At 44.2% G+C, this 23,417-nt stretch overlaps 1 protein-coding gene across 4 annotated transcripts; it reads left to right on the forward strand.

Annotated features, from left to right (window-relative positions):
* The first annotated feature begins 624 nt into the window (after window positions 1–624).
* LOC124335853 (gamma-aminobutyric acid receptor subunit alpha-4-like) lies at window positions 625–23,224 on the forward strand. 4 transcript variants are annotated; one of them, XM_046789344.1, is made up of 13 exons: window positions 625–1,033; window positions 1,254–1,457; window positions 9,457–9,912; window positions 11,791–12,116; window positions 12,465–12,532; window positions 13,570–13,796; window positions 15,237–15,319; window positions 16,053–16,187; window positions 16,276–16,505; window positions 18,661–18,870; window positions 19,402–19,750; window positions 22,473–22,676; window positions 22,753–23,224. In XM_046789344.1, exons 3-13 carry the CDS (start codon window positions 9,698–9,700, stop codon window positions 23,082–23,084), a joined length of 2,379 nt encoding a protein of 792 aa, XP_046645300.1. In that variant the 5' UTR covers window positions 625–1,033; window positions 1,254–1,457; window positions 9,457–9,697; the 3' UTR covers window positions 23,085–23,224. The 4 variants fall into 4 exon arrangements, with proteins under 4 accessions (XP_046645300.1, XP_046645303.1, XP_046645301.1 ...); XM_046789347.1 differs by having other exon boundaries at window positions 22,476–22,676; XM_046789345.1 differs by lacking the exons at window positions 625–1,033; window positions 1,254–1,457 and adding an exon at window positions 4,398–5,324.
* Window positions 23,225–23,417: the final 193 nt, after the last annotated feature.

Below are 23,417 nucleotides of genomic sequence, written 5' to 3' on the forward strand. Positions count from 1 at the left end.
TCGCTATCCGACCGCCAAACTATTACTCTTCTTACAAACGTCACAAAAGGGATTTTTTTCTTTTTCCTCTTTGATATTTCCGGTGCTGCTAGCTAGTAGCGGTTTCTCTTTGAATAGATGTCTACGGCGACCGATGACGGTGCTGCCGTGTTTGTCTATATAAATAGCAGCCGGATGTAATTTCTTCCTTTGTATCGATGTACTGCTGCACAGAGAAAGAGAGAGAATAAGAACCAATCAGCAATTCGCTATCTGGGATTGTGTACAGCCGAAATACTACAAAGACATGACGGAGACGGCAAATTAAAATATAATATCTATTCTTGCGTGGGAGTACATGTATTAATTCATTTGAAATATAGGCCTATAAGAGACATTTCTTTTATATGTAATACGCCAAATCTGATTGACTTTTGTGTATGATATGGGGAAATCAAGAATATATTTTTCATTGTAAGGAATATGCAGTTGTTTTTTTTAATGATGTATTTTCATTTTGATTTTTTATCATTTCAATCGATATCTTATTTTCGTAAGCATGCTGCTCATTAGAATAAAATTAGACTAGTGTCGTCTGCTTAGTGCTTTCGTTTTTCGTTTAGTCAGGGTGAGGGAGGAGTAACCTCCTGCTGGTTTAATATTACTAATAGTCATGGTCTAAAAGTTTATAGACCATGGTTTAGTTTAGAATTTCGAACTAATCAGAGACAAAGTTCAAGATTTCTGATTTATATTGTCATAGATTTATTTGTTTTTGATAAACGTCATACTCCATGCTGTTTAGCGGGTAAACAATACAAAGAACACAAATAGAATGATTGTGGGAGCTATTGAAGAGTTAAAACTGTTCCAAATTAGTTAAATGTTAGTTCCTGGCTAGTTTTTATCATGTAAAATTTTGCCCTTTTTCGTTTGTTCTTTTTGCAGATTTGAGTCCAGAGCCAGCCATCATAACCACAAGATGTAACAGTTTTTCCTGTGCCAGTAATTGACACTGTCATCACCAACAATCTCAGAATCATCGCTTCTAAGGGTAATGATTTGGATTCCTCTACTTTTATTGACCTGTGAGCTGTGACCTACTATACATTTTAATGCTGCATTACCTGCATCAATGCAATTTATTACGTTTAAATCTTTCATTCTCTCACTTATCAACAATTAGGGTTTTCTCAGTGTTTCATTTTCAAATTTTCCTGACTTGTTGTTGCTGACAATTTTTTTTTCGTAACCCATTTTATTATTTTATTTAGATAAAAAGCCATCCCACTGCATTGGAAAATCTACCAATGTCAATCTATCTTTTTTCCCTTCTTTAAATGTCCTCGTGTACGCCCATGTGAATATGGGTGTATTCACGAGGACACCCTTTTTATCCTATCCCGTCTGGTGAAATTCAACTCTTGCGGATGGATGGAGCAACTGTAGATGCCTGGCGGTCTTTCCCAGGCATAAAGGTAGGACAAAATTGATCTCTATTCTTCCTTTTTGGCAATTTTGGGTGCTGGCGTTGATTGTAAATCGTAGTCACGGAGGATGTTTACTCCGGAGCTAGGCGGTTGACTACAACTGTTTTCTCTCTCCGTTTTAGTTTTTTCTCAGTAATGGTTCACTTGAAATCTCATTTTTTCGAACGACTGCAGATCAGGCTTGTTTTTTTTTTGTACCCCACAACTTTTTCTGTGGGTAAACCATCACATTTGAAAATATTTTTATTGAAACACTTCAAGCAAAGTGCATCAAGACAATTTTTTGACCTGCCGCCACCTCCTCTTACCCTCGTACATTCAAGGCCTGTTGTCAAGTGCTGCTGACGATTGGCGAAACGATCAAACTTTTTACGAATATTATCAAATATTCTCGTGTGTGTGTGTGTGTGTCAGTGCTCGTATTAGAATAGATGGAACTCACCCAGTCGAAAGTGTCAATGGAAATCGATTGGACGAATATGTAGTCGCAGATGTCAGGGACAATGCATCACGCTCCTACGTCAGCACGAGCGAATGATTAGATGAGAGTGAAATGTGCACGTTGGAAATGACTTATGGTCCGAATTTGATACGCTGTCGTTTTAGAAAAGAAAAACTGCCCGATGGGAGCGAATTGTTCGCGATGGAACACCCTCGGAAATGTTTTTCCTTTTTTCTTTTTTTAATATTAAAATTCTCCTTTTTCTTTTTCTTTATTGAAAAAACTGTCCATTTGTATTACAACAAGGAACGTTGTGAATTTCATTTGGATGTCAGAACTCTGATGTTACTGGACTGGGCCGCTTACGTAATAACGAAAAGGTCATAGCTGGCGTGACAAATGCCTTTGCAAGTGGCCAGTCTTTTGTCATCTGATGAGATTAGGCAGATCGAGCCAACGTGAAATCGTGATCGTCTAACCAGGCGTCACTGGCCGTTGTTGGACGGCCAACATCGGTAGCTGCTGTCCAGCGTGAATTATTGTAATGGTCTTACACGCAGAGGGAGGAGCCGAGTATATCTCTAGCTAGTCGATCCATCCATCCGTCGATGTAAACTGTCCAAGTCACACGGTATAGGAGCAACTTCACAAGACACACACACGGGCCAGCCAGCCATCCATCCAGCCAGCCAGGAGAGCGTCCATCAATTGGTGCGAGTGAGTGCACCCGTCAATTACTTGATGGAGAAGCGCATCACGATCCCTCTCCATCAGGCCGGCATACATTATTCGGGCCGGAAAATGTTTTCCCCCCTTTTTTTATTCTTTTTTGGCCATTGCTGGGAAAATGGATGTTGTGGACTATATGTGCAGCAGGTCGTTCCTTTTTTTTTTCCCTGTCCGGCTCTCCGATTCCGGCCCATATATCAAAGGTGAGACTGGATATGGAGTACGTACGTGTTTACACGACCGGAATCCATATTCACATTCTATTAGCAAATATAAATCGCGCTGCTGCTGTGTATAAAGTTGCCGCCGGTGAGTCGAAATCTCGATATCCTTTCCAGGAGATCAAAAGGATTTATTTATCGCTCTGCTGGAAGAAGAAGAATGGTGCAGGCCGTAATAGTCCCCATTTTATAATTGCCGTACTACTGTTCCCTTTTTTTAGTAGGATTTATCTGCAACGTTTTTATGATATTGAACGCCGCATAGAAGGAAAGAAAGAAAAAAGAAATCAGGAGCCGAAGGGATAAAACATGACGATCCCGAATCACGCAAGAGACTGCGCTGCTGGCAATAAAAAAAAAAAAAAAGTCGTCCATTTTCTTTCCCAGGTTGGCAGCACGGAGTCGGTATAAATATTTTTCGTATTTTTTCTAATGGATATTGGATTCGGGAATCGTTTCGACTCTCTCTCTCTCTCGATCCTTTTATGTTGTTCTCCGGACTGCATGAACTGCGTGGCGCACGTTTTCCTTTCTTTTTTTTTCTTTTCTTTTTTGAAAATAACGGCTATTAAAAAGAGACGGATGACCGTTGAGACCTGTGGACCATATAAAGTCTCTCTCTTCTTTCCGTGTAATAGTTCACGTCCGTCCGCACTATACTCGGACACTATATCCAGAGTAATGACGTCTGCAGAGAGCGGGAATTTCAAAATGTATATCCCGGAATTCCACCTTTGCTGGCTCATGGGCGAACGTATTTTCTGAAATGTAAAAGAACAGCGCCATTTTTTTGACAATTGAAAATTTCATTAGATTCCCTGGATAGGTGTGTCTACATAACGACGCAATCAGAGTGAAACAAACAGCGCCAGGCCCATTTTGCCTTTATATTTATTGCAAGCGATCCCAGTAGACGCACACCGTCACAAAAAAAAAAAAAAATAAATAAAAAAATAAAACTGATCCAGCGCGTGTGAGAATGTTAGCTACATAGCAGAGGCGCCCTCGTCACAGGAGCGTCCCTTATGTGTCGTTGCAGGATATGTAGCAAGGGCGCACGGGATATGATAAATGGATGACATCATTCCATAAATAACCAGCCGACGGGATCGAGTGTGTGTAGAACAAGAAAGGAAAAATCTTCTTCTTTTGGCAAGGGTAGAAAAAGTAAAAGTAAAAAAAGGGGAAATCAGTTTTCATACGGAATGACCAGAGTTTCCCTATTTTTTATCCACCGCTGGAACTTGAACGACGAAAGTGGCCGGCGTGAGCTGTGCGGGAGGAAAGAGAATCACGCGATGCGCTCACCAGCTCTCGGACGTGCGCAATAGTCCGCACAGCAGGTCTCTCTAACAGCACACACACATCTACCAGCTCAGCTAGTACTGTACTACATACACAATCTCAAATGGCTCCTCCCACCTCTTTTTGGGGGCTCGCCTATCGCCTATAGACAGGGCGTCAGGAGCTCTAGGAGCCAGTGAGATATCATTTCAGAGTGTATACTGTCGACTGCCAGAGAGAGAAGTCGTTGCATCGAGCTTCGGCCGCCCCGGTGTTGGACTCGTGACTATACGCTCGCTCTGCCCGTGTCTGGTTGTTATTGGAAATAGGAGCCATAGGAGCGGAGCTATAGGAGTCTGTTGCAGCAGCAGCTCCTGTTTGTTGCGCCGCCGCTCCTCACCCATCAAAAGAAGCTGTTGGATGGGGATCCGACTTTAGTCTTTTGGTCATCGCTCGACTGTGAACAACATTCGCGGCGTTAGCCACGACTAACATCGACAAAAACAACTTTTGCGCCACAATTTCGGTTGGAAAACATCAAACAAATTTCGTTTGCTTCAGTTTTGCAAGTGCTGTGCCGCCAGTTCATTTGGCACTCACGGTCGGTTGTTGAACTCTTCCGGCCGTGGATGTTTTGTGGTTTTTGAATTTTTTGGGGTTTTCCCTTCTCCCTAACCCCTCTCCACCAAAGTGTCGCTTTTGTGTGTCCGTTTGCAGTTCGACAGTAGAAAGGCTCACCGATGATTATCTGAGAATTCCGTGTTGATTGAGGAAAAAAAATAACCAATAGAAATCAGAGTGCGCGAGTCTCCGGCTCTCCGCCCAAGTGCCCAAAGGTAACAAAAAAGTCCACGGCCAGCCGCCAGCCATCATCAACATCCATCCATTTTTCTTCATGTCGCCTGCTGACGTCCGGTCGACTTCTTCTTGGCCGGCCAGTCGGAAGAAGAAGTAGACAATTGTTCTTGTTTGTCGCCGCAAAGAAGAAATAACAACCCGCACCAACAGAACCGAAAAATAATTAAAAAAAAGGGAAATTTGATTTCCAATTTGTCCAAAGGAAGAACATCATAAAAAGGATTCCAATTATTAAAATTGGAATAGAATAAAAAAAAAAAAACAGAAAAGAAATCCTCGTTTTCCCGCTGCTGTGCACGTCATATTCCGATATCCATTTGGGTGAGTCCATCATCAGTAGCCCCGTCGTCCGCCTCTTCATTTCTCTCGTCGTCGTCGTGTTTTCTTTTTGGGTCAATAGAATTGCCAAAGCGAAAAGAGACAAAAAGGGGGGTAGGGTAGACGGCCGAGTCAAGCCAATCTGGCACAGAGTTTCATGCTCCATGTTCAACGTTATTAGCCTATACATCGTTTGATTGGGTCTCTCGTCTTTTTCCCCTTTTTCCTTTGCTCCCGTTCGATTTTTGCCTCCTCCATTTCCGTGTCTATACGGAAATAAGAAAAAAGGATATAAACTCGGAAGAAAATTTTTGATCGTGACTCTGTGTTCTCTCTCTCTCTGTGTGTGTATAAGAGAAAAAAGAGAAAAGACGGGCGTATTGACCACTGGTCTTCACCCGACATGTAGTCATCTTGCCTCCCGATTACTGGGCAAGCCCAGCATATATACATACAGCTAGGGGACTGCTGGCTCCTACGTATATTGGCCGGCATATAACACACTATCGAGCCAATATATGTACACAGCCGCTTGCCACACGACGTACTGCCCGCTAGCTGCTGCAGGAACGGCCAGCAAGACAAGTCCGCGATTGTTTGCCTCCCTCTCCTCTTCTCTCCAGATATAGGCTCTCTATATATGCGGCGGTGAATTAGATATATTTATAGTAGTTTTCCTTTTTTTTTTTTTATTTTTAAATCCCCCATCCACTTTGCGATGTAATTCGCCTATTATACTCGTCGTCCCTTTTTTCTATTAATAGAAGACCTGTATGTATTGGAATAGGACCATTTCTGCCTATATTATTAGGTTCTGTTATTCAATCATTATTAAGAACAGCGCGCGGGGGGGGGGGAGGAAAGGTGCACGTTATTTTTCAAAAAAATAGGAGTGAACGATTTCAAAAGAAATGAAATGAAAAAAAAAAATGGGAGAGCTATATACGTAGAAAATGGTTCTTTTGAAGAAATTCTATCTTTTTTTTTTCTCTCTCTTCTTCCGGAAAGAGTTTGTCGAATCGGCATCGCCAATACTACTTAAATAGCAAAGCGGGCGGCAGGAGGGAAATATCTATCTATACATAAAAGAAGAAGAGAACAAACAGAGAGAGAAAGACGACGAACCCAATTCTGACGATATTAGATATTCTCATTCTCTTTTTTTTCCCTTTGAAAGAAGAAAAAAAAAAACTGTCAACTTCATTTCGATTCTCCCTTCCGATTTCCCTGCAACATTTAATGCGATTCCACGAAAGCGGGAAATTTTCCCATCTTCTACACAAACGTAGAAACGTTTACAGTTTGATAGCGGGACTCTATAACGTAGCAGCACCTCTTGACAGCACGTCTACGTTCATCTAACTGGGGCTACAGAGCACACACATCATTGTATATAGATCGAAGAATTCTCCTTTTGGAAATTTATCATTCGATGCCTATTTTAGACCCGATAGAGGCGAATTCAGCTCTTTTCTCCCGGTATATACGCAGAGACATTAAAAGATCCCCACCTTTTTCGTCCTCCCACGGCGGAACGCACACAACACGGTAACGTAATCTATACCTTATACTAGACAGGAATATATTGGATGGCTGGGGTTTTTTTGTTTTTTTTTTGTATTTTTGTATTATGTATCTGTGGATTGAGACCGCATAGACTGGTGCACAGTGCGGCAGAGAAAAGTGGGGGATGGGATGACGCAAAGGAGAAAAGAAATAAGGCAATCGCTTCCTCCTCCTTATAGAGACACACACACACGTCCGTAAGCGGAAGTTGGAAACATCACGGATCGTTACTTTTGCTTCTTCCAAGGATATAGACAAACACACACACACACAGGGAGAGAGCACAGGAATGCTGCTGCTCTATCCCAGCACATATTTAGTCTGTTATTCTGGCCAAATCCCTCTCAAATGTCTAAATGACGCCCCTGTATAAATATTGAAGACTGCGTGTTGCATCACTATGTATCTAACTAACGGCCGGGAAACCCTCGGCGACCGTTTATGATTGCGTCTGGCCATAGATCCTGCCTATGTACAGTTAGATATCCTTTTTCCTTTTGCGCTATATATTCTCCAATTCGTCCCCCGAGGCCTCTGTCCAAGTGTTCTTACTCATCATTTGTTTATAACTACATAGTCTATACTAATCATGACAATAGGCAGGATATGGATCTAATCACAATCGTCCTACATATAAGTTGGTAATGATCGGGTAGATATTTATCGATTCCGGCGAATTCCGGTCCTCCTATCCGCTTCCTTGTCTTATATTCGAATCCGATTGTTTGATGTAGACGCACATAAATAAAAATGTCTGTTGAATACTTTCATAGCGACGTTGTCTAACAAAAGAAGGGAAAAGGTCCTTTTATAGTTTGTCCCTGGCGTCGTCGTGGCCCTGGGTAGCAGCAGCAGCAGCAGTATGGCGGTGGCACACTAGCTACTTAATACAGCATTATATAGACATAGACATGGGCTGGGACTGGGAGACTGGGAGCGACATGGGAAATGTCTCCGACAGCAACTGTGCGCCATACGCAGCACAGTCTCTCCAGCAAAGGCAGCAAGGCTGCTGCTGTCCTGTGCTGTCTAAATTTTTATTTGAGTGAGTTGACGTATCGTGGGGTTGGGGGGGACCTATCCTATGCAGTGCTCAGGATCTTCTCTCTGGGCCTCTTTCTTCTTCTTTTTTTCCCTATAGAGTTTTGCATGTATGTGCCATCACGGGAAGAGATTGCTGTGTCTCTATTTCAAGTGCATTATGAGTCGATACTATACATGGAGAAAATACACATACAAGGGTGGAGGAGGAAGGGAGGAAAAAAAGAAGAAGAAGGAGCTCCTGCTAGGAGCCAAGCAGTCTCTCCGGTCGATAAGTTCTCGATAGGGCCGTTATAGAAGAGCCCCACGTTCTTCTTCTTCTTCTCCTTCTTCTAATATGCTCCTCATCGCGGTTCGTCCTCCACCAACCCCGAATTGGCTCTCTCTCTCTCCCTCCTGCATGCTCCTCCATAGCTCCTATTCATGTACGTTTATATCCCTCATCCATGCCCGGGCTCGTCTTCTCTCTCTCTCTTCATCCTTTGGACTTTTTTTTTTCTCTTTTTTTCCTTCTTTTTTCCTTCTTCTTGGTGGATTCGCCGTGTTCTTGTTCGCCGGTGATGACTGAAAACGCAGCGGGACAAAAGAGACGAGTCTCAGCTGCTTTTGACTGGCTCCTGTATAGCGGCTCCTGATGCTGCTGCTATGCCTTAATATACACGACAAGTTCTCTCTCTCTTGTGACGCAATCTCTCCTTTTATATGATGGTGAGAGAGAGAGAGAGAGAAGATGATCCATTTTCTTCGGGATCACATGAGATTCATCTGTTTGATATGTGCACAGAGAGAGAGAGAGAGAGAGAGAACGAACAAATATTTAAACTGCTGGGAGCCCCGGCTTTATAGTCAGCTTTTTCTCTCTCTAGTCTCTCTCTACACTTCTGCCTAGCTGTGCACATGTCATCCTCTCCCTTAGTTACATATGCTCTAGATAATTGATGGCGCTCTCTACTAATTATATTTACCTGCTCAACGAACTGCTGATTGTGTTATGAAGCTCTTAAAAGCCGGAGCAGGGCCAGGGCCAGGGCCAGCAGGGCCAGCCATAAAACATGTTTTTGATTGTTCCGGGGCTGCTAGTGCTGCTGCTGCTCTGTGCTGAGCTTTTAGATTTTTTTCCCCTTGGCATATTGGGTGGAGGGTATATTTAATACAAGAAAGAAACGGATCAATCCTTGCGAGAGACATTATTGAGTGTAGAGTCACGTTTCAGGATCAGTGCCATCAATGGGCGTGGCGCCCCATTATTCGCGCACCGATGCCACGGGGGATGGGGGAGTGTGTGCGAATAATTCTTTGATGAATGTACAGCTGATGAATCACACAGGGAAAATGGGGCTACCGCCGCCGCCGCTGTCAGACGCCTACGTGCGACATAATAAAGGATCAGGGACTATTCGGCCAACGCGTCTGACACATCAATAATCATCCCGCCAAACCCAAAAATAAAATTGGCTTCCCATTTAAGCCGAATGACACTGCAATAGTCTAAAATCGCAACGTTAATTTGCCATTATTTTCTTTGCAGGTAACTGCATGAAGACTCTAGGAGGACATTCATTGGGCAGTCGGGAGTTGACAAGCGGCCGCCTGGACCACTAGCCGCCGGCCGACGGACAAAACAAAAATAAAACGGGAAACAAACAATTGTTTGTTTGATTTTTTTTTCCCGCCGACGATATTTTTCTCCCAGGGTGGGTCTTCCGCCCGGCCTTACACTACACGTTGACTCGAACCGGCCAGCAACTTTGCGCCATCGAGGAGAGAGGATGAAAGGACGACTGTCAGCCGTGGATTATTCTGCTTTCGTTATTTCGCATCCGTCTTCATCCAGTTCCAGCTCTTGCCATCTGCTGCTCCCGCTGGTCCTCCTGATGCTCCTGGTCCGGACGCCGGCGGCCGCCACGGCACCGCAACTGGCCAACAGCCCGGCAACAGCGACGACGACGGCCAAACCACCGCCCAACAACACTCCATTAACTCTGTAAGTCATTTCGGATGTCTTATATATTGCCAGGCAACTACTAATCAACTCATTTAGAGATGATGATGATTCGATCCAGCTGCGGGAGGCGGAAGACAGACTATAATAGAGAGAGAGAGACTGGAATAAAAGAGTCTCACGATTCTGTGTGTGTCCCACTCAGAGATGCATCTGAGCAAGGGACCAAATTTGCAGGATCTGCCGTGATCACAGGAGGATCGATCCTTGTGAACCGCCCGGCAGGAGCAGCTCTCTGAGCTCTTGAAAAACCCTGGCGGCTGGGAGTTCAAAAAGAAACTGTTTGATGTTGGTCCGTCCTCCTTAAAGGAGAATGAGGGGGGGACGCACGGTCAAAAGAGAGAGAGAGAGAGATACGGTGGTGGTTACCGATGTGCGGATTGAGTCGGTTCGATGGTTTTTTTCTTTAGAGAAACGCCGGCCCGGCCCCGCCAATGGCTCGAGAGGTCCCTTTTTTCTTTTTTTTTCCTTTTCTCTTATTGAGTTTGAGAAAAACTGTGTCCAAAGAAGCGATGTCGAGATTCGCCGCGTCCTATTATACACGTCCTCGATGTAATGCCGGAGACATTTGGCTGATTGGTTTTGGCCGCCGCAGACATCATCATCATCCGCCATGATGATGTCGAGCTCATTGTGTATAACGAAGCGCAACTCTGCTGCTTCTGCTGCTCCTGCTCGATCCGGCATGCGAAATCAGTTCAAACACACAAAGTCAAAGGGGGAAAAAAGAAAAAAAGAGAAAAAGATAACGAGATACTTTTTTTTTCTTTCTTTTTTGTGGTTGGCCGATATGTGCCTGGGTTATTATCCATGCGCAATATCTCTTTGATACGCGATGCGCCTGGCTTCTCCTTCTATCAAATGGACGGAAGAAGAAATATCGGAACGGAATTAGATCCGATTCGTTGATCCTGCTGCTACTACTACGAGAGTCTCAGTGCGGGCCCAGGTTAACAGGGGCATCAATGACTGGCCGCCGACCAATGACGTAGGAAACAACCGACCGGAATAAATAAAAAGGAAGAAAAAAAGAGAAAAAAATTCCGGCCGGGTGGGCGGAAGAAAGATTGAACGCAAATATAAAAAGTTTGGCCGGAAACGAAAGAACGGTGAAACGGTGATGCTATCAGATGTAATAGAAGACAACATTTGGAAATATATAAAGACGAATAGGTTTTCTCCACTTCGCCCAAAAACATCCGGCCGGAATAGAGAAGGCTGAAGGACGGCAAAATTCATTATTGCCCTCTAGCCGCAGGAGCCGCATCGTCTTCGGTCTTTTCCCTGTCGGTTCACGCCGCTGCTTTCAGTGTAAACGCCAATGTGCTCTATCATCCGTTGCCCGTAAAGTTTCCAATCCTGCTGCTGCTGAAACAACATCACTGGCGGCCAAGCAGAAAGCATCAACTTCTTGATTAACAGCAGCAGAAGCAGCAGACGAGATGCTGTTTGCCAAAGTGAATTCGCCCAGCTCTCAGATGCCCCCGCAAAAAAACTACATTGGCCCCATTTGCTCCTCTTGTTGTTTGTTGCCCGTATAGCCGCAGGATCGGCACTGTGTATTACAGCACCGCCAAGCACAAAAAGAGCTAAATATGCCCACCGGAATAGGAAATAAGGTGCTATAGATATCCGCCCCTCTCTCTTTGCTTTTGTTATAGAGCGGCGGATGGGTGGATGGGAAGCCATCGTGCTGGGCAGACTATATATATGTGCGCGCTATCGCTGCTGGGCATTTAATGAGAAAAAGCAGAGCCAGCGCAATGGTCGAAGGGAGAAATTTCGCCATTAATTTTGATTTGTTTTCTTGTTTCTTATTTTTTCTTATTTCTTATTTCTCTCCCTGTGGACGGAAATTAGTGAGAGCAGCTACTACAGCAGCCGAACTGTGGGTGTTGATTACCTGGCGGGAGATTTGAAACCGACGTCGGTGGCAGACCTTATGGAGACGTACGACTACGAGCAATCCAACAATAATCCATCAACGTCGCAGCCTCACGCGACGGCGTCGTCGTCGTCGGCCGACCTGGTGGCCGACGAAACTTTCCTCATCCGACAGCAGCAAGTCGACCAGCAGCACCACCACCACCAGCACCCCCAACAGACGGACATTCCGCTCCAGCTGAGCGACATCCTGCCGGCCGATCGTCGATCCTACGACAAGATGGAACCACCCAAAAGAGAAGGTGACGATCTTTTCATTTGATTTAAGAAAAAAAAAAAAGCTCCTCCGGACACGGAAGTTTCAGGTAGTCGAGTGCGGATTAAATTCGTATAAATGACGGACGACATTCATCACGTATTGATTGAAAACCAGCAACGGCTTACACCAGCACCTCCCGTGGGGTTTTGCTGGGAGGTTCATGGAGAAAACGATTTGATATTCAGTTGGCGTGACGATCATATAATACATGAATGTATAAACTTTCTCGAGGAGGGAGGGGGCACGAATGTGTGCTGAAACTGTGTGGCCGCCGCTTATTGAATTTGTTCCGTCCGACACATTTTATTGATTCGATTCTTTTCTATTGCAGGCAAACCCACGACCGTCTTCTTCCACGTAACGGTGATGAGTCTGGATTCGATTGACGAGAGCTCCATGGTAAGCGACCAACACATTTTCTGCTGGACAGAAACAGAAAAAAAATAAAATAAAACTTTTTTTTTATTGACTTTTGTCCGATTGCGAGAGACGACGGAATAGAAGCCGCAAGTGGGCCTGATGCAATATATCCAATAGCCAAGGTTAAGGGAGGGAGGTGCTCAAATATGTATCTCCTATTAGCCATTGTGTGTGACTATATAGAAAGTTTTCCGATAGGCCGAACAAAAGCTAGAGATAGAGTATAACTTTAGACTATAACATCCCCCCGCCAGCACAAACTTGGACTAGCACACGAACAAGTTCTATGGCGTAATAGTCGATTGAATCATCTCAACAATGTGTTGTTGCGGCTGCTGGCCCAACACCATGTTATATATTGTATCTCTGCTCCTTGATGAACTGTCACTGCTGTGGGAGAAAAAGAGAAAAAGAGAAAAAGGGCAAACACGGATTGTTTATCATTTCCGGCGAATTCAATTGTTTCTATCGATCGCAACATTTCTTGTACGAAAATCAACTTGCAGAGGCGCCTCTGTGCCAGCACCTAACCAGCATCCCTCCACAGAAATCGAATTGTACACACGTTGCTGCTCTTGTTGTCTGTAAAAGGAGCTAGATGTTTCCGCCAGCAGCTGGGAGGGCTGCTGCTGGATGTGCATTATCTCGTACACAACATCTTCGCCAGGATATGTTTGTCGACAACAAAATAGTAGCTAGAAATATATAAAACAAAGCCAACGAGGATATCGTCTTCTTCTTCTTCTCGCAGCTGCACAGACTTTTATATACACACACAGCGCGAGAGATAATTTCTTCGCGTGTAATGTAGACACAGCGATGTGTGTCGCGCCAAGGAAGTCGTGATATATGTGGAGCCTCACGTACACAACAATCAGGATCGAATGGATCAGAAAAAGGAGCCACGTTGTATTTTTCATGACTTTTTATTTATTTTTGTTTGTTTGTTTTTTTCTCTCTCTCTCTCGTTCGGATGTTGTGGATGTTGTCGTCGTGTGATGATGTTCGTCGTCTAGACGTTTGCGGCCGACATCTTCTTCTCTCAGACGTGGCAGGATTATCGACTGCGGTTCCCGGACAACCTGACAGCCGACTACCGGCTGCTGCCCACCTCCTGGCTCAATTCCATGTGGCGGCCCGATTCCTTTTTCAAGAACGCCAAAAAGGTCACCTTTCAGGATGTCACCATTCCCAACCACTACATTTGGCTCTACAAAGATAAAAGCATCCTCTACATGGTCAAGTGAGTTCCGTTCCATTTTTATTGATAATCAACCCGCGATGAGATGGGCGCACTCCAATATTTTTCGAATCTCCCCGCTCTTTTATTTCTATACCTACTGTCTTTTTTCTGCTGCCAAGTTGTAATCTATAGGACTGGTGGTCGAGCGCGAATGTATAGTAAGACCCCTAGCCTAGCTCTATATTCCCTCCCGCCGGCGCCCTTTTCCCTTTTTTTTTCTCGTCAGATATAGTATAAAAACAAGTGAGGGATCAGAATGAGCTCGATCGATTTGTCGGTAAAAGTCTCGTCGTCGCGGGGCTGGTCGAGCGCCTCTCGGCAGGACGGTAACTATATACCTTACCTATACATTTCTAACGGATCGGAGCTGCGGCCGGCCGCCATAAAAAAGAAAGATTGAATTCTTGTAACAAATAGAACGATGATGATGCGCTCTATTAGATGATATATTTGTTTGGTACATGTATACCGGAGGCTATTTTAGTAGAACTTAGAAAGAAGAAAAAGGAAATAGAAACGGACGACACGCGCATGGTTTGATCTTTTTGACCTTATATTTACTGATCGACTAGCCTTGATCATTTTGGTCGGCACGAGCCTGGGGCGGCGTTTGAGGTACGTGCCGGCACGAAATCCCTATTGCATTGATCTGTTTATGACTTGATCGTTTTCGTCTATGAAGAGGACTAATCATTTCAATTTCGACATTCGTTTCGGGTCTATTTCCATCTCATTTCCATTTACGCTGGGCTGCTGGCGTGCATTTCTACAGACATTTATCATCCATACAGGATCTTTCCAAGTGTCAATTAAGCCTATCAGATCAATTCTTTGAGCGTCGGACTTTGTGTTGGCTAGTCAGAATAAAAGCGTCGACTCGATCTAAGTAGCTTCTCTCTAATCTCCCCGATGTGATGGACGAATATGAGTGGCTCCTCGCCCTTTAACTTGGAGATACGGGGAAAAAATATCCCAAATTGGCCGATGGAGAAGTGCATCTCTAACAACTTCTTCTGGACCCTCTTCATAATATTCCCCATGACCCAACATAAACACAATCCAAGTTGGCAACTATAATATAAGACGCCAAGGATATTGAGAAGTGCTGACTGTCCATCATTTCATCGTCGCTAAAAACTTGGCTGCACTTGGCGACGACACGGAACCAATCAGGGCGAATGCGTGTGGCGTAACTCGCAGAGAGATAATACTGCAGACAATGTTGTGCTATTTTGCAAACTGTCTAAAACTAAAACTTTGCTCTCTCAACTGTGGAAGAACAAAAAAATAACTGATGGAACGATCCGCTCGCGAAGTACATAAATGAGCAGAGTCGTTCTCTCGTGAATCATTTGCAGGGTTTTCCGTGTTTGTTTCAAAGTATCTACTCGACTGTTGTATTTTGTATACTGACGGGTGTCTAATTATTATTGCACGCAGGTTGACGCTGATTCTCTCGTGCTCCATGAATTTCCATCTCTACCCGCACGATACGCAGCAGTGCGCCATGAAGATCGAAAGCCGTAAGTGAGATGTTTGAAAAATACATCGAATTTAGTTTTCAATTTAAAATAGATTCGATGTGGCTGCTGCTGCTGCCGCCGTCTGCGTCGAATATAATCTAATCATAAGAGGCCCGTGTAGATAATATACACGGGCGTCGTCCCCCGGCGGCCCATACTCCATCCTCATTCTTTTCAATCTATTTGATTTAAGTTGTCGCTGCATTACCTATTTCGATAGATCTAAAAATGTAATAGAAAATCCGGGCGTATAAAAAAGGGGAAAAAAAAAAGATATCCGGATCGCTACTGCTGTTTCCTGCTGCTGGGCTTATCGGTTATGTATGGCCTTATTTCCACTCTCACACGTACATATGGAACTGCTGCTCTGTGGTGCTGGAAAAATTTTTTCTTCTTTTCCATTCCGGCTAAATAATCATAAAAAATCGATGATCAAGTTGCAGAGACAGAAGAGTATATTAATCATTGGAGAGATGCACTTTGCTGGGCCGATCCCTGCTGGATATCTCTTATAGATGTGGACGGCCCATATATCTCTTGTTGCCAGTTGATGTGCTGGCCAATGTTTTGGCCGATATCGTTTCTTAAAGATGTGGGCGTCAAACCGACAGGAAATGTGAATGAATCAAGTGGGGAAACGGTCCGGCCGTTTTCTGATGATCTACTACGCCAGTGATTTATTGAGCCTCAGATTTTTCAATCATTCTTTTTCTTATTCTTTTGCTCTGAACAGTTTCGCACACGACCGACGATTTGGTTTTCAACTGGGAACTCAAAACGCCGTTGGTCGTCGACGACCGCATCGAATTGCCACAGCTGGACCTCGTCAACTCTGCCATCGGCGATTGCCTTCAGGTTTATTCCACCGGCAAGTTGTTTTTCCAAAGAGTCAAATTGAAATGAAACATTTTCTGAAACGAAATTTTATTTTTCTGTTTTCTTTTTTTTTTTTAAAGGAAATTTCACTTGTCTGGAGGTGGTCCTGTCCTTCCGGCGCCGATTGGGCTACTATCTCTTTCACACGTACATCCCAACGTGCCTGATCGTCGTCATGTCCTGGATCTCGTTCTGGATCCGGCCGGAAGCCGTACCTGCCAGGGTCACACTGGGAGTCACTTCATTGCTCACGCTGCACACACAGCACGCCAATTCGCAGAAAGCTCTGCCGCCCGTCTCCTACATCAAGGTAATCCATCCATCCATCCATCCATCCGTCCGTCTCGTTATTAGCTATCCTCATATTTTTTCTGCCGGATCGAGCGCGCTATATATTTAATTGCATCTACCCTGTTGAGCTGTTTGTGCTCTACACATTGTGTTTGGAACGGGGAAAGGGGGGTCCCACCAATGTCAACAGGAATATATTTCTCTTCTATTCCGGCCGGGCGTGTATAGAACGGAATAGAATAAACAAGAAAATCGATATGCATCGTCGTGTGGCGGGTGTGCTGCTGTCCGCTCCATCAAATCCCGGCCAAAAAAAAAAAAAAGAAAAAGAAAACGGAAAAACGCCGATGGAAAAAGCAAAGATCCAGCGCGCACAATATCTATCTACTCTGTGTGTGAATAAACTGTGCGCGCTGAGTGTATATTGATGGAAACCAAACAGTGGCTCGGTGTATATATACATTCGGGACAGTATATTATACGCGACTATAAAGTACATATCGATTTACGCAAATCGCTCTCCTCCTCCTCCTCCTGGATATTGCACGCGGGACTGGGGCGCCATGGAGAAGAGGTCGTCGGGTAGTGATATGAAATCCTCGTCTATATATAAAGTATAGATTTAGACTTTGTCTTTTTTTTCTTTTCTCTGCGCTGAGCAGTGATGGCAGTCCAATGAATGCGATATGGGATCTATTTCCCGCAGTTGACCGCATACAAAAGACTGAAAGAGAGATCTATGCCACCAGCACCGCGATTGTCGATGCGTCAAAAGGGACGAGTCAATCCGCACAATATCCGGTCGAGCTCAAATCCCCTCTCGGCCACGCCCAGATGAGGAAAGAAATGACACACAACCCAAACGGAAATGAGTCGCGATATAAATATTGCATCACAAAATATCGGAGGAGGAATCTAGTCTCTGCTCTCTGATTCCATATCTATGCCCTGGTTTATAAATATTTAAAACGACGTGGGAAAATGTTGATCTACTAAATTATAATTCCCGCTGATGGGATCAAAAAGAATGTCCTGCTGTATAGCCTAGGTTTGATTTCCCAGTCTTAAAAAAAGAACCATTTCCAACCGAATAATCGTTTCATGGCGGTTTCTCTTTTTTCTTTTTCTTATTGTTACTTCATTCCATCGCGTGCCAAAAGAAATTTCCAGTGAAAACGATCAAAGTAAAAAAAAAAAAAGGGAGAGAGACTGGTCTCCATGCATTCCGGATGGATGCAAATCCCTTTAGCGTGTAACCAGCACGCGACCGACCGTATACTGCTGTGGTGGTGGTGTGTCCACGTCACGGAATATCTGGGGATGTGCTATAGACCCAAGTCTTACTCGACCAGAAATAAAAAAGAATAAGAAAGTGCTTCTACACATTTATGTATTACGCGATGAGCTTTTATGTGTACGTGTGTGTGGTGTATGTGTGTAGTATGGGCCGGGCTGCTGGGTGGATTTATACCGAGGCCGGCGACTCCGGCTATATAATCCAAACACACAGTTCACGTAGTTTGTCCACGGTGTAGTTTTTCCTTGTGGATAGCGCAGCGAACGGAAGACATTGATCATCAACTGCTTGGTTTTTTTCTTTCTACGTACAGAAAATTCTTTGCAAGAAAAACAAAACTTTTCTGTGGAGTTTTTATCCTTTTTTTTTCTTTAAGTTGCGTGCGCATCTCATTGCGTTTGACATTTGATAAATAGACGAGACGACCGGGGATGATATGTATAAATGCCAGCCGAGGGAAATCGATCGTTGGGGTAAGCGCAGGGCTGGGGTTGTGTATATATACCAAAAGAATCAAACATCAACAACATGCAGGGATTAACTACTGTGAACTCGATCTCCTTTTCTTTCTTCCTTTTCTCGCTTATATATTTTCCGAGAAAATCTAATTCTTTTAAATTTAAAACAACACGCAAACTAGAACTCTGCTGTCGAATTTTAAGGGGGAAAAACTTGAATATGTTCGAAGTATAAACTCTGGAAACTTGTATCCTTTTTGTATATCTTTTGAAAAGACAAACTTGGAAAAAAGCCCAAAGTAAAAAAAAACAGAAACTTGAATCTCTTTTTAATATTTCTTTGTTTTATTATTTATTTATTTTCTTTGGGCGGAATGTGATTCTAAAAACTTTCGGGTGGATTCATATAATATATCTAGGCGATTGACGTGTTCATGTCGGGCTGCACCGTCTTCGTTTTCATGTCGCTGATGGAGTACGCCCTGGTCAACATTCTGATGGGCGACATAGTCGACGGCGAGGAGAGCGCCCTCAAGAAAGGCATGAAGTCCATGTTTATGACGACAGCCGGTGGCGGCAACAACAGGAGCGGCGGATCCACCCGGATGCCGACCACCACCAGTCAACAAGTACGTGAGAGAAATATCCTCCAGAAAATTCCCCTTCTTTTTCTCTTTTATTTTTGTGCTCTCCTTATACATAATGTCCTATACAGACTTCATTTGTCAACGGGGATGTACGGGTATGTATCTCGCCTTCAGGGCTGAGATGTCGTTTAGTCTCTGCCATCGCACAAACTACAACTACAGCCCCCCCTTGATATTGTTGTGTGTGGGCTGTGAGGCTCGGCAACAGTCTGAAACAAGAGCAGCTCGAAATGTTAGACGAGATATAATCCTTTTGTGTCAACTTTTGGGGGTGGCGGATATCATGATTCATGGCGGATGCATTGCCCATCCGCACCACTGTTGGTGTAGTAACACATAACCACTGACAATGGACAACGTCCATCCTTTACACTATGTGTCATTCCTTCAGAGACTTTTAGCGCTAAGATGCCCGCAAGCGAAATAGGCGCAAATCTTGCTCGCCGGGGTCGTTGTGTTCTATATCCTAGCAATTGATTGATTGTTTTCTTTCTCTTCCGGCGGCCAACCCAGTTGATGGAGGTGCAGCCGCATTGTTTGCTGAAGAATTCGATGACGACGCCGTCGGCGAGTATCCAGCGCTCCAAGAGCATGATGACGTCATCGTCGTCGTCGATGGGCTGCCGCAACTTCAACAGCAAATCGCAGCACGCGACGCGGTTCACGAGTGGCAGCAGCGCCCGGCTGCAGCATCACGCAGTGGAGATCCATCATCCGGATGACGGAAGCGGCGGCGCTGGTCCGCCACACTCGTCACCAGCGGCGCCAGCCACGTCGCCTTCATCTTCCTCCATGGAACGGCATCATCATCAGCAACGGGACGAAGAAGCCAACAATTCGCTGATTTCTTCATCTCGCCAAGGTAATCAAATTCGACCGACCCAAAAGACAAATGTTTGACAACTTTTGTTTTTTCCTTCCTCCGCTCCGCGCATTATTAACCCAAAACGGATGGATATAACTGCACGAGATTTGATAAGAGTGTGAATGTTAGTTAGTTATACATGCACATGCACAGAAGACGACGAGGAGTAGCAGCACTCTACTTATCATTATAACTGGCTGAGCTTTGCCTACGCTCCTGTTTGTCGAGTAGTGGTTGACGACAGATAAGTAGATGGATCCCAGCGTCTATATATATAATGTTTTGTTTGTTTTTTTCTGTCATAATACGGTCTAGAGTCTAGAGTGTAGGAGAGAGCCAGGCGCGCTATTATCCGAGTGCCACTATAAAATGGGGAAGGGAAGAATAAAGCTCCTCATTAGATCTATTTATTTAGAGACCGTATAGTAGAATAATAAAAAAAAAGATATCAAGATGAATTGTCTAACGAGGTACATTAAAACGCAGTTTGAGAGTCTGCTCGTCGTCGGCCATCACCTTCCATTTTTTTTTTAATTTCCTTTTCCCGTGTTCACTTCAACAACTTCTCCGCGTGTACACTTTGTCCAATTAAAAAGGCGTCGATGTATAGATGGCGAAGAACGGGTGGGCGAGAAATTAAATTATCGCACATTTACTAACTTAATGACGATGCAGATTTCATTTTCATTTGGGAGGGAGGAGGCCCCTTTCAATCTCTCTCTCTCTCTCTCTCTCCAGATGTACCGAGCTCACTTTTTGGGGGGGACGTTCTTCTTCTTCTTTTTGCTTTTGCAGTTCTCAGAGTTTCACCCAGCTCCCATCGCGTTGTGTGTCGATCTTTGGATGGGTGGGTGCGGTTCCTCTCTACTCAGTTGGAGATTGTGCACACAGACTCGACATGTTATAAGAAGCGCGAGATGCATCTCATTAAGGATTCTCTTTAACCCTCTCCAAGTTGACGGGCGCGTGCTGGATCCTCTCGGCATATCCACCAGAGTTGCAACCGTCTTGTTAATGAACCGAAACTGCTAGAGCTGTGCTAGTTGTGCTAGTTGTGCAGTGCTAGCTGTGCTAGCAGAGCGATCAACTTCAAACGAGTTCCATTTCCGCTCCCTCATTCTCTCGCCAAATACTTTACCCGGCTCCTGCCCCATGAGTCATGAGCGACCAACGCGCCGTTATTTAAAAAAAAGTAAAAAGGAAAAAATGTAATTTTCTCTGTCATCAACCAGAATGTTTTCACAACAGGACATTCTTTTTAGTTATAACTATATAGTAGTAGAAATATTCGCTTATATTTCGATACTTGAAGACTCCCGGACTTTATTCTTATCTTTCCTTGCCGTTCGAGAGAAATCCAATTCGCCATTTTTTTTTTCGTCAACTGCGTTCGTGTGTGTGTGTGTGTGTATAAGCTCCAATACGTATTGGATGGGTACTACTACTCCATTTTCTTGATGTGTATATACACAGTCAAAAAAAGGGAAAAACGCGTGTGCACTCTCAAATCGAATTCTTTTATTTAAGTCGTTTTTGTTAGTCTTGCGTGTACATGTGCAGCCTCTCGGGACGATTCTGCTCCGTCTGTCACTCACAGATCGAGTTACACACGACAACATAAATAGCTGTTTCCCCCCTTTAGCTTTTTTATTTTATTTTTCTCCTTTTTGCCACTCGGCGAGAGCCATCGCAATCTCTGCTCGTCTAAGTTCATCGGCGATACATTTGTCTACAGGCCCCACAAACATAGTACAATCTATAGCGTATGTGTATATATATGTCTAGCCTATATATACTTTGATACAGAAACTATTCTTTTGGGGGATTGGAGGAGAGAGAGAGGCTCGTTAAAAATCTCCATAAACTTATGGGCGCGCGTTTCCAGTTAAAACGTTTGGGTGCGGGAGAAAGTTTCTCCTGTGGGGAAAGTGTCGCAACTGATTTTGTCTCGTCTCTCTCTCTCTCTCTCTTGTTTGTTTGTTTCCCAGAGACAAACACAACACAATCCGAAAGGGGAAACAACAGCAACAACAACTTTAATCGCCGACTGCGTTACATCCTCCTTGCTCTCGGCTTATAATCGGGGAGAATGAAAGCGAGGCGACCGATATCAAAGTTATTACATCGACGTGATGGCCAGCAGCAGTCCGTCCGGGCTTTTTTTGTTGGTCCGAGATAACGGAGGGTAAAGGGTCGACCATCCAGCTTGGCTTTTAGGAAGATAGACCGCGCTGGCGAATGTAGATCTAGGCGGAAGTCAGGAATTGTGCATCAGTGTGCATCGCTTCTGCAAAATACTCGTCCGTGTGTGTCCTATCCGGCGGCGAAATCAAAATTTCACGATAGCCGAGTGAAGTATTTGCAGGCTATATGTAGTGTTGGGTACACGGAGCCAGATAATGAAGAATTATTTCGATAAGAGAAAAAATAATAAAAGGGAAGAATAGTAGACACGACGAGCGAAAAAGGAGGCAAACTAATTATTCCGGTAGAGTGGTCGAGAAGGACTAGATTCGATTCAAAGCTCAAAGGGGATCATCAAATTTTTCAATCAAAGGGAATGTCTTTATACACATCGCCCCACCCTGTATTTGATTGCTTCCCCTCCCCCTCCCCCTTCTTTTTTTCATTTTGCTTATGATTTGTTTTTTTCAATCGCTGGTTTTTATCTCCTTTTTTGTGATTTTCTTTCTGAAATTTGATTTCGATTGATAAACAGCAGCTTGCCGGCAGCAATTGAGGGAGACGAGTTTTCAACTGAGTCATCAGTTAAATGCCATCCTGCCGTCGGCAGAGGATTGTCCGGCCTCCACGCCGTCCATCACCGCCACCACCAGCACCGTCCAGCAGCGCAAGCGAATCAACATGGCCGGCGTATCCAACGAGAACGGCCGCCTCCCTCTCATCTCATCCCTCCACTCGGGTAACTTGAGACTTTTCGGGGTTAATCATAATGAGCCAAAACTTAAATCTCGTCGACTTGATTGAATATAATTTAGTTGGCAAGTCGCCGGATAATGGGGGCCATGGCCATCATTCCTCCAAGGCGACGTCGTCAAGTCCTCCAGCGACTCCTGGGCGACGTTGTCCAGCTGCCATTCAGCAACAGCAGCAGCACCACGGCAACAGCGGCCAGCACCAGTTCCAGAACAGCCCGATCAACTCGCTCAATCTCGCACAGTTGCGACGGGCCAGAGCCATCGCCGTCGATCGGATTTCCCGCACCGGCTTCCCGCTCAGCTTCTTCCTCCTCAACGTTATCTACTGGAGTGTTTTCCTCAACAGCGGAGACGATCTGAATTTCCCCTCACAAACTGCTGGCCAGCCGTGAAAAAAAAAGAAAACAATTTAAAAAAATTATAATTCATTTTATTTAACGATAAGATTTTTTTGAAGTCATTATAAACAACAATTTTTAACACAGTTAAATATTTTAAAAACTACGGAATTCAGTATAGGATAATAGCAGTTGATTTATAGGGTGCCACATGCTTTTTTAATTGCTATGACGCAATTCATTTTATACAAATATATTTACATCACACCACCACTCTATAAAACACTATCTCCTCACCGTTTAACAAAAATAGTGATCGCATTAACTATATTACCAAAAAAAAACATAATATATATTTACATATAGAGTTCAACACTATATACTTGG

Source organism: Daphnia pulicaria, chromosome 4, assembly GCF_021234035.1.
Source record: "Daphnia pulicaria isolate SC F1-1A chromosome 4, SC_F0-13Bv2, whole genome shotgun sequence".
In the NCBI taxonomy this organism is placed as follows: domain Eukaryota; kingdom Metazoa; phylum Arthropoda; class Branchiopoda; order Diplostraca; family Daphniidae; genus Daphnia; species Daphnia pulicaria.